This window comes from Paroedura picta, chromosome 3, assembly GCF_049243985.1.
Source record: "Paroedura picta isolate Pp20150507F chromosome 3, Ppicta_v3.0, whole genome shotgun sequence".
NCBI lineage: Eukaryota > Metazoa > Chordata > Lepidosauria > Squamata > Gekkonidae > Paroedura > Paroedura picta.
Window position 1 is genome coordinate 125518082 of NC_135371.1, and position 13689 is coordinate 125531770.

General features: G+C 41.6%; 1 protein-coding gene across 2 annotated transcripts in view; it reads left to right on the top strand.

Annotated features, from left to right (window-relative positions):
• Positions 1-2833: 2833 nt before the first annotated feature.
• The window catches only part of LOC143832749 (myosin-4-like), a 32286-nt gene continuing 21430 nt past the window's right edge, over positions 2834-13689 (top strand). The window contains exons 1-11 of one of the 2 annotated variants that reach the window (XM_077327599.1): positions 2834-2852; positions 3082-3129; positions 7903-8128; positions 8226-8369; positions 8460-8616; positions 9044-9071; positions 9168-9285; positions 9377-9469; positions 13194-13257; positions 13344-13442; positions 13549-13652. In XM_077327599.1, coding sequence (XP_077183714.1) covers positions 7925-8128; positions 8226-8369; positions 8460-8616; positions 9044-9071; positions 9168-9285; positions 9377-9469; positions 13194-13257; positions 13344-13442; positions 13549-13652 — 1011 coding nt within the window. In that variant the 5' untranslated portion in view covers positions 2834-2852; positions 3082-3129; positions 7903-7924. Of the gene's footprint in view, positions 2853-2874; positions 3039-3081; positions 3130-7902; positions 8129-8225; positions 8370-8459; positions 8617-9043; positions 9072-9167; positions 9286-9376; positions 9470-13193; positions 13258-13343; positions 13443-13548; positions 13653-13689 lie in introns of those variants that run through there. The other variant, XM_077327600.1, reaches the window with a different exon arrangement.

The following is a 13689-nucleotide window of genomic DNA, read 5'->3' on the forward strand; positions in this document are numbered from 1 at the left end:
TTATCAATCCAGAAGGTTTTGAAGAAATTCCATATAGAGGATTAAGACCCCCATGAGAACTGGAGCTAATTTCTTGCAGGCCTTTAACTAAAAAAATCATCAGAATTAACTATCTCCTTGAGAAGGAGCATTGATCTTATAATAGATTTTCTTAAAGGTATCTGCAATTAAGAAGGTTTGATATGCCAGGAGTTTTAGGATCTCTCTCTTTGTAACAAAATATTTTTATTCCTCAGGAGAAACCCAATTTTTATCTCAAGATATTATTTGAAGGAAATACAGTGGTTAATCTGAAATGTCTAAACACCTTGTACAAGAAAGCAACCTATCAGAATTTTCTGTCTACATAGTTTGAAGTCCTTGATCTTGTTCTATTGGTCTGGGAGCTTGATGTAGAAGTCATTGTCTTAATAAAAGATAGTGTGGATTGGTTTTAATGGTTTTAACTATGGGTTTTATTGTAATTTTTATCTTGTAATTTGCCATGAGCCTAAGGGAACGGCAGTGTAAAAGTTTAATAATAAACAAATAATAAATAAATAAAAGTTAGACATATCTCTTGTAGGTTTTTTAGATTTTGGATTGTCACAGTACTCTCAGGCCTTACAGAAAATTCTATAAAATGGCATCATTGGTAGACAGGCCACAGTCCTTTTGGTTACTGGCTGTGCTGGTTGACAGAGTAGTGCCAGAGTATTAAGGGCAGCCAGACTATGTGCTCAGTCTTGCAGATAATCCAGTGGGGATTTATCCAGTATATAACATCTGAATTTAGATACAATCTGTGTATCCTGGAATCCTTTTATACGCCACACTCTGGAAGGAATTAATCACATTACGTATTCATTTATCACCTTCAGCTTTCTCCCATGCCTGTTCTGAAAAGTATTCATGCGTTGTCATATACATACTGATTTTAATCCAGTAATCACTCATTCTAAAGTTCCTATATGAAATGAAATCACTGAATCGTGTAGATATTGTTGCTCTACTTTATTTTCATAAACTTGACTCTTACCCATTTCCTTTAATATTTGCTTTCTCCACATCTGTGCATTTAAATCATTTGAAAGTATCGCTTGATTCTCTCATTTATAAAACTATGCAGGGTTTGGGCCTCTCATGTAAATTGCCTTTCCCTGTCAATATATTATCTCTTTATGTTTAGATATCATTGTTGATGATTAAAATTGATTCAGTTGGTCATTCTGATATTGGTAGTGATCTGATGAAACTGAGATGGGTTACGGATGCTCAAACAATTCAACTCATGTCCTGTGTGCCACTTGCGAACAGGAAGCCAATTTTTCAATGGGCTGATCTTCAATCTGTTTGTATCTGTTTGGCTGGTTGCTTCAATATATTTCCTGCTTCACATTGCAGAACAGTGCAGTTTTTCATGTATGCATGTTTTCCTAAAACCCAGGAGTATTTCAGAGGTGGAGCTTAGCAATGGGCAGTGTTGCAGGTGTTGTGATGTCATGGTGTGCATGACACTTCAGGAATTCCCCCAATCTCCATGATAAAAACCATAGAAATTTGGGGACATTCCTACAGTGTTGTGGGCTCCATAGTGTCAATTTTAGGCATCACTTCCAGGAAATGAAGTTGTAGCACCCATTTTTTCTCCTGCTGCTCCATTTGCTGAGTGTGGAGAAGGAATTTGATGTGGAGGGCTGCCTGCTACAAAGAGTAACTGGTAAGCCTTTTCTAACGCCTTCATATTGGCTGTGATGCTGCTCCACTCAGCTGGCAATTGTTAATTCAGTCATAAATCATACATTCCAGCATAAAAATATTCTGTGGTTTAAAAAAATTCTACCACTCAATATTAATCTAAGTAGCTGTTTGGTTTAGCAGCGTTTACATGCAAGGATACTTTTGAAAACCTCCTGGTGCAAACCTGTTCCAGAGGCATTAAAATCAAGTATTGAACAGAACAGGCTTGATGATTGGCTCATGGCTGGTTGCCCCTATTGAACATGGAAAGCTCAATCATCAAACACGTTCAGTGTGAAATTCACAGCATCCATACCATGGCTTGACTGGTGTGGCCTCCTGGCTCCGTGGAGGCAATTGTCTGCCGCACGGCTCCTTTCCTCTCTAGGTACCTCTGTTTGCACATTTCTGAAATTCCCCAAAAGAAATAAACTTTGCAGCAAAGAATTACCTATGAGGTTCCAGGTAGTTTGTGATGAATTGTATCCAGAGTACTTATGAAATGAAGTTTTCCACCTCACCCTTTTGCTGCAGCCCCCTGTCATGGTGCCCCCAGTAGTCAAGGAACCATCTGGGTTCCAATAGTTTGTGTGAAGCGAAAGCCCAAGCTTCTGTATAGCTCTCCTGTATTGAAATGACAATAACAATTCCTCATTTTATAGGATGCTTAATTGTTTTTGCAATCATTTCCTAATAAGCTATACATAACAGGGAGCACTATCAACCCCATTTCCTTGCAAGAAAAAAAAGCAATAAGATATGAAAGCAGTGTGTAGGAGGTCATTCAGCAATGACAACACCAGCAATAGCACTCAAGAGGCCTAATGCCATGCTTTGGCTTTCTTGAATAGCCCAGATTCTCTCCTTTAAGACCCTTGTGATATTATTTATAGGGCATTTTCTCACATAGTCGGTAGGACATCAAATATTTCTAATTATATCCAGTCATGTCAAATGACAATTATGTCTTTAGTCAAGTTTGCCAAACAATGCTTTATGGAGAAAGGTTAGCCAAAATGCCTTGCATGAAGAATGGCTGGGGAGGAGGTCAGGGGCTGGTACTTGAGCTCATCCGATAGTATAAAAGGGCGTCTAGGACAAATGTGCCTTGTCCTTCTTAAGATATTTAATAAGTAAGTGCTGGGGGGATATGAAGGGGGATATGGTGGGGACAGCATCCCCTGAATGCAGCACATGCTGCTTCATTCCTTCTGCATCATCCATTAATGCAAAAGGATTGCCTGGATGAGCAAGGATTTCCAATGTGCCCATCCATCTCCACTCAATAGTCACCAGGGCAAGGATTTCAAAACGAATTGGTGAGGAGTGATTCACTTTTAATTTTTTTATTTTATTTTGCAGTATTGGCCAGTGTTGATCCTCTACAATACCCATTTTGTACATCAGGAGGTAAGACTGATTTTCTCTTTCTTGGTGAAGGAGGGAGAAGTATTCAGAGAAATACCACCCTTTAGTGTGAGCAGGGGGGCACTCTTTTCTATTGATTTTCTGCACGAAATGGATATCGTATTTCAATTGTGCTGCATGGCATTCATGGTGACTTTTATGCGAAGTCTTATTAACAAATGCTCCTCCCCTTCAAGCACATGCTTGGAGCTCTAGCTTTTAATTGCTTTCTAGGGCATAATCTGTCAGAGGAAACCTTACTGCCATCAGGAAAGGATGCCTTGCCATTCTTTTTTAAATATTGTTCATTATGTTTGAATATATTACTTTTTGAGTATTTTTATCCTGCTCTTCCTTCCGGAAGTGTATGTGGTTCTTTTCCCTCCATTTTATCCTCATAACAATGCTGCCCGAGAGAAAAATATTTGCCCAAGATCACTCAGTTAGTTTTATGGCAAGTGGGAGTTGGAGAAGAGCTGGGTTTTGTATATGCCACTTTTCTTTACCCTAAAGCGTCTCAAGGCAGCTTACAATCACCTAACTTCTCTCTCCTCCCAGGTGAGGTAGGTGGGGCTGAGAGAACTGTGACTGACCCAAGGCCACCCAGCAGGCTGCATGTGGAGGAGGGGTGGGGAATCAAACCTGATTCTTTAGATAAGAGGCTGCTACTGTTAACCATTATACCAAGCTGTAGTGCAGAAAATAAGTAGGGTCAAAACATGGATGGGAGAGTACCAAGCAAGATTCTGTAGAGGAAAGCAGTAGCAAACCACCTTTGCTTCTCACTTGCCTTGAAAGTCCCTCTCTTGGGGTTGCCACCATAAGTCAGCTATGACTTTACAGCACGTTACACACACACAGTCACTATTCTTGCATGAATAAGTATAGACAGAATCTGACTTAATCCAATGCACGGTACACAGTAAAGCACGGCTTCTGTAGGGAGAGGTGGACTGCAGTTTCTTTTCCTCACTTTCTATTGTATTTTAAAAAAATAACCTGCACAGAGGCGCAGTCCAGTTCAGAAGGGCCAGATTTCCCAATCCATCATGTCAGGTTCATGAAAACACCTTTTGGGAAAGACTTTTAACCACTTCACCAAGCTGGCTCTCAACCCAGATTGCCTAGTCCAACTTTCTGGCTGCTGTACCTCCATCACTGAAGCTATGCTATTAGCTGTATTGACAAACTTGAATGCGCAGAACTGATGTTTCTCATAGGCCTCTACTAGAGCTGTTTTATGCTAGATGAACTCTGTGTGAAGTACAATGGCAACTGAGGGAAAGGCAGCTGCTAGGCTTGAATGTGATTTTGTGTGCAATTCCTGTCACGGATAGCTTTAAGAGGCAGGATCTAAACTCAAAGAGACTCTCTCATATGCTGTCAATATCTTCCCTTACCCCCTCCCGAGCAAACAGGAAAGAAAAGAAAGGAGAAACTTTAAAGATGTAAGAAAAAGGCTAGAAACAGAACCAGATATTGAGAAAGCTCAAGAAATATGCTCATTTTAAGAGGCCGTCAATTTGAAAGATCAATGCTTGATAGAAATCTGGAGGAAAATATATCTTAGAATCACCCCCCCTCCCCAGTTCCTGAGTGATTATATTTCTGTATTGGCAGCTAATTAACTATGCTTCCAGTCTGTTTTAGATACTAGTCATTCTGCCAACTCTAATCCATGCATTAAAGAATGCGAAGGTTGGGTCCAGGGTCCCTGTCCTGCGTTCTGTGTGACAATCACACTTAGATCAGTTCCTCCGCATGCAATGCCTGTTATGGTATCTGTATTGGTTGCTATTTTGTTAAATTAAACAAAAGTCTAGCAGCACCTTGAAGACTAACAGCATTTATTTAACTATGAGCTTTCGGAAGTCACAGCTAGATATGTGAAGGAATATCATACTGGAGTACCCCTTTGCTTATTTGCGGTTAGAGTATCAGACTAGGATCTTGCAGACGTTCTGAGCCTAACTTACCTCATGGGGTAGTTGTTAGGATAAAACGGAGGAAAACGGAATATTGTAAGCTGTTTTGGGGCCCCATTGCATTGAAAAGCAGGATATAAATGAAGTAAACAAATAATACAGTTGATAAAGAGAGAAGGTAATTGGTTGGTGGGAAGGAGAGAAGGTAGCAGGGAAGGTAATGATATGGGGGGCGCCAAGGAGAAATAGACGGGAGAGAGAGAGATACAGGGGGAAACTATTTTCCCCCATTAAGTCTTTGCCTGTTCCCCTCTGTGAAAGTTGGCCCAGCTCAGCCTCCAGTATTGTACAACTGGGCAAGAGTTTTCCCAGGGAGAAGTCATCAGAGGAAGGGAAGGAGAGAAAACTAAGGACAGGGGCAAGAATGATAGGTTAACTGGTGGATGGGAAGAAAAGGAAGCAGGAAAACTGGAAAGGAAATGGGGACTTACAGGAACGGGAAAGAAGAAATAGTGGGAGAGGGGAAAAGCCCTTGTCCAAGTCCTCGTGGGCCCCTACAGCTATTTCCTAATTCCCATGGTTCACAGATGGCATTTTCTTCTAGCAATAATGATGGTGATTACTATGGCCTATTATGCACGGAGGGGAAGGTCCGCATTCAAGGTGGAATGGCGGCTGCTAAAATCACTAATAATATACACCGGCGGCAGCAGCCAGGCACAGAATTGACGTAGGCCGCCGAAAAAGCTGCGTTAGCGAAACACGGAAGAAAGTGGAGCTTCCCGGGCGACCAGGGCACAACCAGAAGCAGCGCCAGAGTGGCCACGTGCATAATCGGGGAGGTCCGTGGTGCACAGGGCTTCTGGGTTTGCTTGCTCTCTCCTCTTCCGTACCCTTTGGTTCCGCTGACAGGGCCTGCACCTGCGCGTGCCGTGGCTGCCCTGCCTGGCGGCTGCTTCCAACACAGCACCATGCTTGGCGGCCCAGCCTCGGTCAGCACCACGCTCGCCTCCCTTCCTGTTTTCTCCGCATCGCCGCTTCGTTGACCACAGCCAGCAGCTTCTATGGGTTTTGCTGCCATTGCATTCCATCCCGTGCATTTGTGGTTTGCCTCGCTTCTTCCTCCTCCGCGTTTTCCATGCGACTGCCAACCACCGTTACGGCGGCCGTGCATAATAGGCCTATGTGATGTATACACTAACAATAAATTGTCCCTTTTCTGTAGAAATCCAAGAACAAATAAAAAACCTCTTTTTATTGAAGTTTGGAAAGTGTAAGCAGATTTAAATTAAATGTACTAATTAATTATTTTTAAACTTGCTCAACTTAAACATCTTTGTTTGACGGCCCTAAACTGGACCACTGTTTTTGTTTTTAAATTATGAATGTTTAATACATTAATTTTTCTAGTTCTCTCTAGTCAGATTTGCTCACTACTTGCTATAACCTGATCTTCAGTAACCTTGAGGCTAGATCACTGTAATGTGCTCTGCATGAAGCTGCCCTTGAAGGCAATCAAAAAATCTTCCGCTGGTGTAAAATACCCATTTCTTATCTAGCTGTTGAGATAATGTCATTTCTACTCTGAGTTTCTTTGCTGGCTTTCTATAAGCTTCTGGATCCAGTTCAATGTGCTGGAGCGCACCATTAAAGCCTTTCATGATCTATGATACAGCCTTGGAAGGACTCCTCCCTGCATTTTCCTATATAGTAGCTTCATTCTTTCCAGCAAGGTCTACCATCAGTCCCCTCTTATCTAATAAAGGAACCCAACAACCCAGACATCATCTCTTAACACCCCAGTACTCACTGAGTTTTAATTTCACAAGGCAGTCTCTAATCACTTCCAACAAGGGATCTCTCCATTTTTCAAAGCTATCTCCCTGATCTAACTCAGTACAAAAATTTCTTCTCTTACTAGAAGGCCTTTTTTTGTAGTCTAATTATCCATTCTTCCTTGCCAACTTTCCCTCAGTTCTCCATGTTAAACTGTTCTCACTCAGGGCTGAATTCAAAATCTGACAGTATTTGACCATTCTGTGGCTGAATTTCTCCTCAGCTCTCAAGTCTTTCTCTGCTCAGCTAATGTTGCCTGTTACTGAAGGCCTATCTAGGTCTGTGAAGAATAAAACCTTCATGGTTCTTTGCCTGTTTTCTACAGCAGTGGTCCCCAATCTTTTTATCACCGGGGATCACTCAATGCCAGGGACCACTCACCGGGGACCACTCAACGCCTTTTACTGAGGCCTGGTGGGGGGGGGGGTAGTTTACTCCTCTACTCTCAACCACTGCCCTAACGCTCTCTGATCACTATGGTAATGTTTAAACATCCCTTCAAAATAAGATACAGACACCCCACAACAATGAACATAAGGACAATGACAAATCAATGGGAACCCTGAGCTTGTTTCTCTGCAATGAGATAGTCCCATCTGGGAGTGATGGGAGACAATGACACCCGAAGTGTGTTGTAAAGGGCCGGGGGGGATGAAGTAAAGGGCCGGGGGGGGAGAAGGCGTCCTTCGGGGCCCACCTCCAATTAGTCAAAGGACCACATGTGGTCCACGGCCCACAGGTTGGGGATCACTATTCTACAGCACTTCTAAGATTTTAAAGTCCGTCATACCTACACTTGGGCACCAAATACTTAGGAGAAAGGGGGTCATATACATATTTTAAATAAGAAATAAACCCATACAATCTTAATTAAAACAATTTAACAAAATGCCTTACACGTGCCATAACTTTTCAATACTTCGCACCATATGCCAAACTTATGAATGTAAGATATTTATGTACAGGGTGCTATAATATTGTGATCTTCATGCGAGTTATTTTTCCTCTATCCTAGTGTTCTTTCCTAAGCCACAGCCATGGGTGACGCTGAGATGGCAGCCTTCGGGCCAGCTGCTCCCTTCCTCCGCAAGTCAGAAAAGGAGAGAATTGAGGCTCAAAATAAGCCATTTGATGCCAAGTCATCAGTCTTTGTGGTGGATCCAAAGATCTCTTTTGCAAAAGGTCTTGTCCAAAGCAGGGAAGGAGGGAAAGTCACAGTTAAGAAAGAAATTGGTTCAGAGGTGAGCAGGGACACATCAACCTGTATAGAAAAACATAGTGGCTTGTTTTGTTCTGCCCTTCATAATTCTAACTGGATGAACACGTGTTTCTTTGCAGGTTGTGACTGTTAAGGATGACCAGATTTTTCCTATGAACCCACCAAAATTTGATAAAATTGAGGATATGGCCATGATGACCCATCTCCATGAACCTGCTGTCCTGTATAACCTCAAAGAGCGTTATGCAGCCTGGATGATCTATGTGAGTGCAGTTTGAAGTTTCCCAGAATCTTCACCATCTAGAACATTATTGCACAGGGAAGCCAATTTACTATCTAGTTTTCCTCCACAGACGTATTCAGGTCTATTCTGTGTCACTGTCAATCCCTACAAGTGGCTGCCAGTGTACAACCCAGAGGTGGTAAACGCCTACAGGGGCAAAAAGCGTCAAGAGGCTCCTCCTCACATCTTCTCCATCTCTGATAATGCCTATCAGTCCATGTTAACTGGTGAGTAAGTCAACCTAATGCAAAAACTATTGTGAACGAACAGTTTCCTAGAATGAGACCATGTCCTTTCCAGAAAGTATAATACATGAGCAGTTGCAGCAAAGGATTACATATGTGTTCATCATATAAAGAAATATATGGATGATAGATAGACAGAATGCTTGATTAATTTATTTTATTTAAAACATGCCTATGCCAGCTTTCCATGCAAATTCGGTGCCCAAGGTGTCCAAAAACATTAAGACAGCATTTAAATTAAATGTGTGTATGTGTGCAGAACATTCTTCCTCTGAAATATTCTAACTGCAATACCAAATGAGGTTTTCAAAAGACAAAAAGTGTAACAGTTCAGATTAAGTCATTATGATTTATGATAATCAAGCAATACAATTATATATTTAAAACCAAATCTGTTATTTTTTTCTAGATCGTGAGAATCAGTCAATCCTGATCACGTAAGTATCTAGAGTATCTAGAGTCTAGCTGAAATTAAGCTTGGCATGCATTTCAATGTTTATAGTGTGCTGTATTCCATCTGCTTGTCTTGATAGTGGAGAATCTGGTGCAGGAAAGACTGTGAACACAAAACGTGTTATTCAGTACTTTGCAACAATTGCAGCAGTTACTGATAAGAAGAAGGAGGAGCCACAACAAACAGGCAAGCTAAAGGTGAGTAATGGATCTGGGATAAGGTACTATTTTTCTTTTTGTTCACTGCTACAGGTTTAAAATAGATAATCTGGTGACTATATTTTTGCAGGGGACCCTTGAAGATCAAATCATCAGCGCTAACCCCTTGCTAGAAGCCTTTGGGAATGCCAAAACTGTGAGGAATGACAACTCCTCCCGCTTTGTAAGTCTGACTTTCAGAAATGTATTTGGAATCACTGAATGAAATATTTTAAATTTATTTGTTCAAAGATTTATATCTTGCCTTGTCTGCATTAGAGAAGCTAAAAGCCTACCACTGAAAAATACATTTGCAGCCATATACTTATTTTTATGTCATCCTTTCTGGCATTTAAATACTGATGAATTTTTAAACTCAGCTGATCCCGACCAAGGACCAGTACTATGATCCAGTACTACGAAATGGGAATCATTCATTATACATAGCAAAAAGAGGCAAATATCAATTTATAAAAGCACTGGATGCTCTTCTCCTTTACTAAAAGATCCAATAAATTTCAAGGTTGTGCAGATCTAGAGGTTCTGTGGTTGATGCTGAGACAACATATGCCAGCCCATAAAACAAAATGACCACCCTAGAATCCTAGAGGCATTCTGGTAACTAAAGAGGTTGCATTATATTATACTGTTTGTGCATGTTTGGAATGGTGCTCAAAGCCTACTCCAGTCATGTGGGTCTTTTGGTTAATGGGAACTGAAAATGTGGCTCTCTGTGTTCCACAGAGTATATACCATTGAAACAAATATTCCTGTGAATGCTTTACTTTTATTTAGTGAATAGTGTACAGTGTTATTATCATGTATCATCTCTCTTAGAGGCCTAGCCAGCAATATTTCATGTTATTAATTCAATTGAGTTTTGGGGACTTGGCCTAAAAGGTCTTTTTTGGTTGACTGAATGTCAGTTTCAGCTTTTGCATTAGTTTGCAAACTTTCTGCTCAAGTAACTCCTTTTTGGCCAACATGTCTCCAAGAAACCTGGTCCAAGGACTGTAATCCATAGATGGATGCATAATAACCTTCTAGCCACATCAGAGGAAAGGAAAGGAATAGCCAAAGGAGGCCTGGCTCTTTTTATAGCTACAAGAGTGCATGTAACAGTCAGACTGATTCCACACAAGGAATCTGCCCCTTGACAGCCTCCTGTTGCTGGTGGGTTTTAGAACCCACTCCACATGATATTGTCTGCATCTTGGGGCTGTCCAAATGCTGGATCAAGTTTTGGCCAGATTTGCCTCGAGATGAGGGAAATCGCCAAAACTAGATTTGCCACTTGTTATCTCACTTCACATCAGGGAGCAACCAGGGGCAAGCCTGTATGGAGGGAGAAATGTGCGACAGTCTCAGCAGCATTTTGCCTGCCCTCATACCCACCCTCCCCTCTCCATTTCCTGCCCCTAGAATATTTTTTTAATGGCATGGTCCACTGCTGCTGGACCATAAACCTACTTTGTCAAAAAAAAATCTTCTGTAAAGTGTCCGTGGTCTTTTTGGGATCAGGCAGGCAAAACACAGTCCTATTTGTGTTTTCTGGCAGTGGGGAATGAACAGGGAAAGGGGGGGGGGCGCATGATGAAGCCCTCTCCCGATCAGGTCCCCAAGAGAACCGCTTTGCTGTGATTGAAGGCTTGCTGTGATTGACAAGCTGAGGAGCAGGGGGAGAAGTTCAACTAGTTTTTCCTTACAACCTCATAGGGAGGCAAAAACCTGTGATGAGGCAGAGGGAAAGCCACACATTTGCAAGCAGGAGGCAGCAGGAAATTTGCGCCTCCATGCAGAATTGGTCTCACCATGCCGAATCACTAATATCATGTGAACACTGGGCTCAGGCTTGCATGGTCCAGTACAAGAAATAAATCCTTCTGATTATAAAAGTTCACCTACTTTCTTATGGCAACAAACAATGGGTACACAAAATGAGAACCAAATTTGAGTTATATCTAAACTTGCTGCTCTTTTTCAAATATACCTCTTGTGGTCACAGGAGATTTCAATTCCAGACCTGGACCTGCAGACAAATCACTATATACCTCCAACTCAGTTACACAAATGAAAGTTTCCTTAATGCATCCAAAATTTCTCTAGAGCTGAAAACCCTAAAGCAGCACTACAAAAAATGAAAAGCACGCAGAGGCTCCTGGACCTGAATGATCTAAGCTTCTAAATCAAATAACCCAACAACTTTTTGGCACTTAATTAGGGCAGAGTTCCATAGAGTCCCCAAGGATAAGCTGCAATATCTCTCCTTGGCTTTGAGAATCTCATTTCCATATACTTCTCTTGAGATCCAACTGCAAAACCTCCCAACATGGCCACCAGTATTGTTTAATGAAGTTATAAAATTAATAAATCAGTTGAGATCTGGCAAGGCTCCTGGAAATAACATGATATCTCCAGATATGATAAAATCCACTATTGTTTGGTAGGCCCCAATGTCATAGAATCATAGAATCATAGAGTTGGAAGGGCCCATACAGGCCATCTAGTCCAACCCCCTGCTCAACGCAGGATTAGCCCTAAGCATCTTAAAGCATCCAAGAAAAGTGTGTATCCAACCTTTGCTTGAAGACTTCCAGTGAGGGGGAGCTCACCACCTCCTTAGGCAGCCTATTCCACTGCTGAACTACTCTGACTGTGAAAAACTTTTTCCTGATATCTAGCCTATATCGTTGTACTTGAAGTTTAAACCCATTATTGCATGTCCTCTCCTCTGCAGCCAGCAGAAACAGCATCCTGCCCTCCTCCAAGTGACAACCTTTCAAATACTTAAAGAGGGCTATCATGTCCCCTCTCAACCTCCTTTTCTCCAGGCTGAACATTCCCAAGTCCCTCAACCTATCTTCATAGGGCTTGGTCCCTTGGCCCCAGATCATCTTCATCGCTCTCCTCTGTACCCTTTCAATTTTATCTATGTCCACGGCATTCTGTGCTCACATTAATCTGTTGGCCAATATCCGCTCAGACTGGCGCCTTGCAATTATTGTTCCACCATACAAGAAAAGGGGAAAATTGAATCCTGCTCACTACCAATCAATTGGTTTCCTTAGCATCATTAGTAAGTTATATTCAAGATACTTATGATGGAAAATCCTTGACTGATTAAATGGAGAAAATATACTGATAGATGAGCACACAGGTTTCAGAGCTGGTCATTCTACCACAGACTAGTGTCTGATCTTGCACCATCTTGCAGAGAAGTAAAGTTCTAAGCCTAATGGAGCACTCTGTGCTGCCTTAGCAGCATTAAGCAGCATTAGACAACATACCCAGGAATAGGCTTTGGGCTAAACTTGAGAAGACCTCAATAGACTGAAGACTCGATATACTTATTTACACACAAATACTTCTATAGCTCAGATAGTTTGATTTATCATGGAGCTGCTGCAGTTTTGTGAGGGGAGCCCCAAGATATTCCTGGCCCCACCTGGCCTCAACCATACACCTGGCAGAAGAGCTCTGTCTTGCACGACCTGTGGAACTGAGACAGGGCCTCAATTGCTCCAGTTTTGTCAATGTTACCAGAAAGATCTCAACAACTTTGTCTCTTTCTTGCAGACTCTTCAGGAGATAACAAATAAAGTTGCTGAATTTTGCCTTTGGGCATGCGAGCTGCACAAGCAGCTGAGTTCCAATAAATTTACCTGTCTGTCAGAGGAGGGCATTATCATCTTCTCTGCTCCCCCAATCTGCACTTATTGTTTTGTGCTTGTTGCACTACATGTGTTCTCCCCCCCATTACTGCCGATTCTCTAAAGCTGATTTTGTATAATGTTTTTTTAACTTGAACTATCCCATATCAAATTCTGGAAAAGCACTCTGCAATTTAGAAAAGTAATGTAAAATCTGTCATTAATTTTTTGTAATTAAGTGCTGTTTTTCCCCCTTAGGGCAAATTCATCAGAATCCACTTTGGTGCTACAGGCAAACTGGCTTCTGCTGATATCGAGACATGTAAGGGAATTTGTCAGAAATCCTTCTGTCTCTACTTTCCCTGCTTCTTTTCTGTTATGGCTAATTGTGTTTCACTGCCTTACCAGATCTGCTAGAGAAGTCCAGAGTTACTTTCCAGCTAAAAGCTGAAAGAAGCTACCACATCTTTTATCAAATCATGTCCAATAAAAAGCCAGAACTGATTGGTAAGAGGCATAATTTCTGGTGACAGCAGCTAATAAACATTTAGCTCTAATGCTTGATTCCATGACTGATGAAAATAAATTCTTACCTACTGTTCTCTTTATTCAGAGATGCTTCTGATTACTACCAACCCTTATGACTTCCATTTTGTCAGTCAGGGTGAGATCACTGTAGCCAGCATCAATGATCAGGAGGAGTTGATGGCAACAGATGTAAGTAGCTGTCACAATGGTGTACATCAAGTATTAA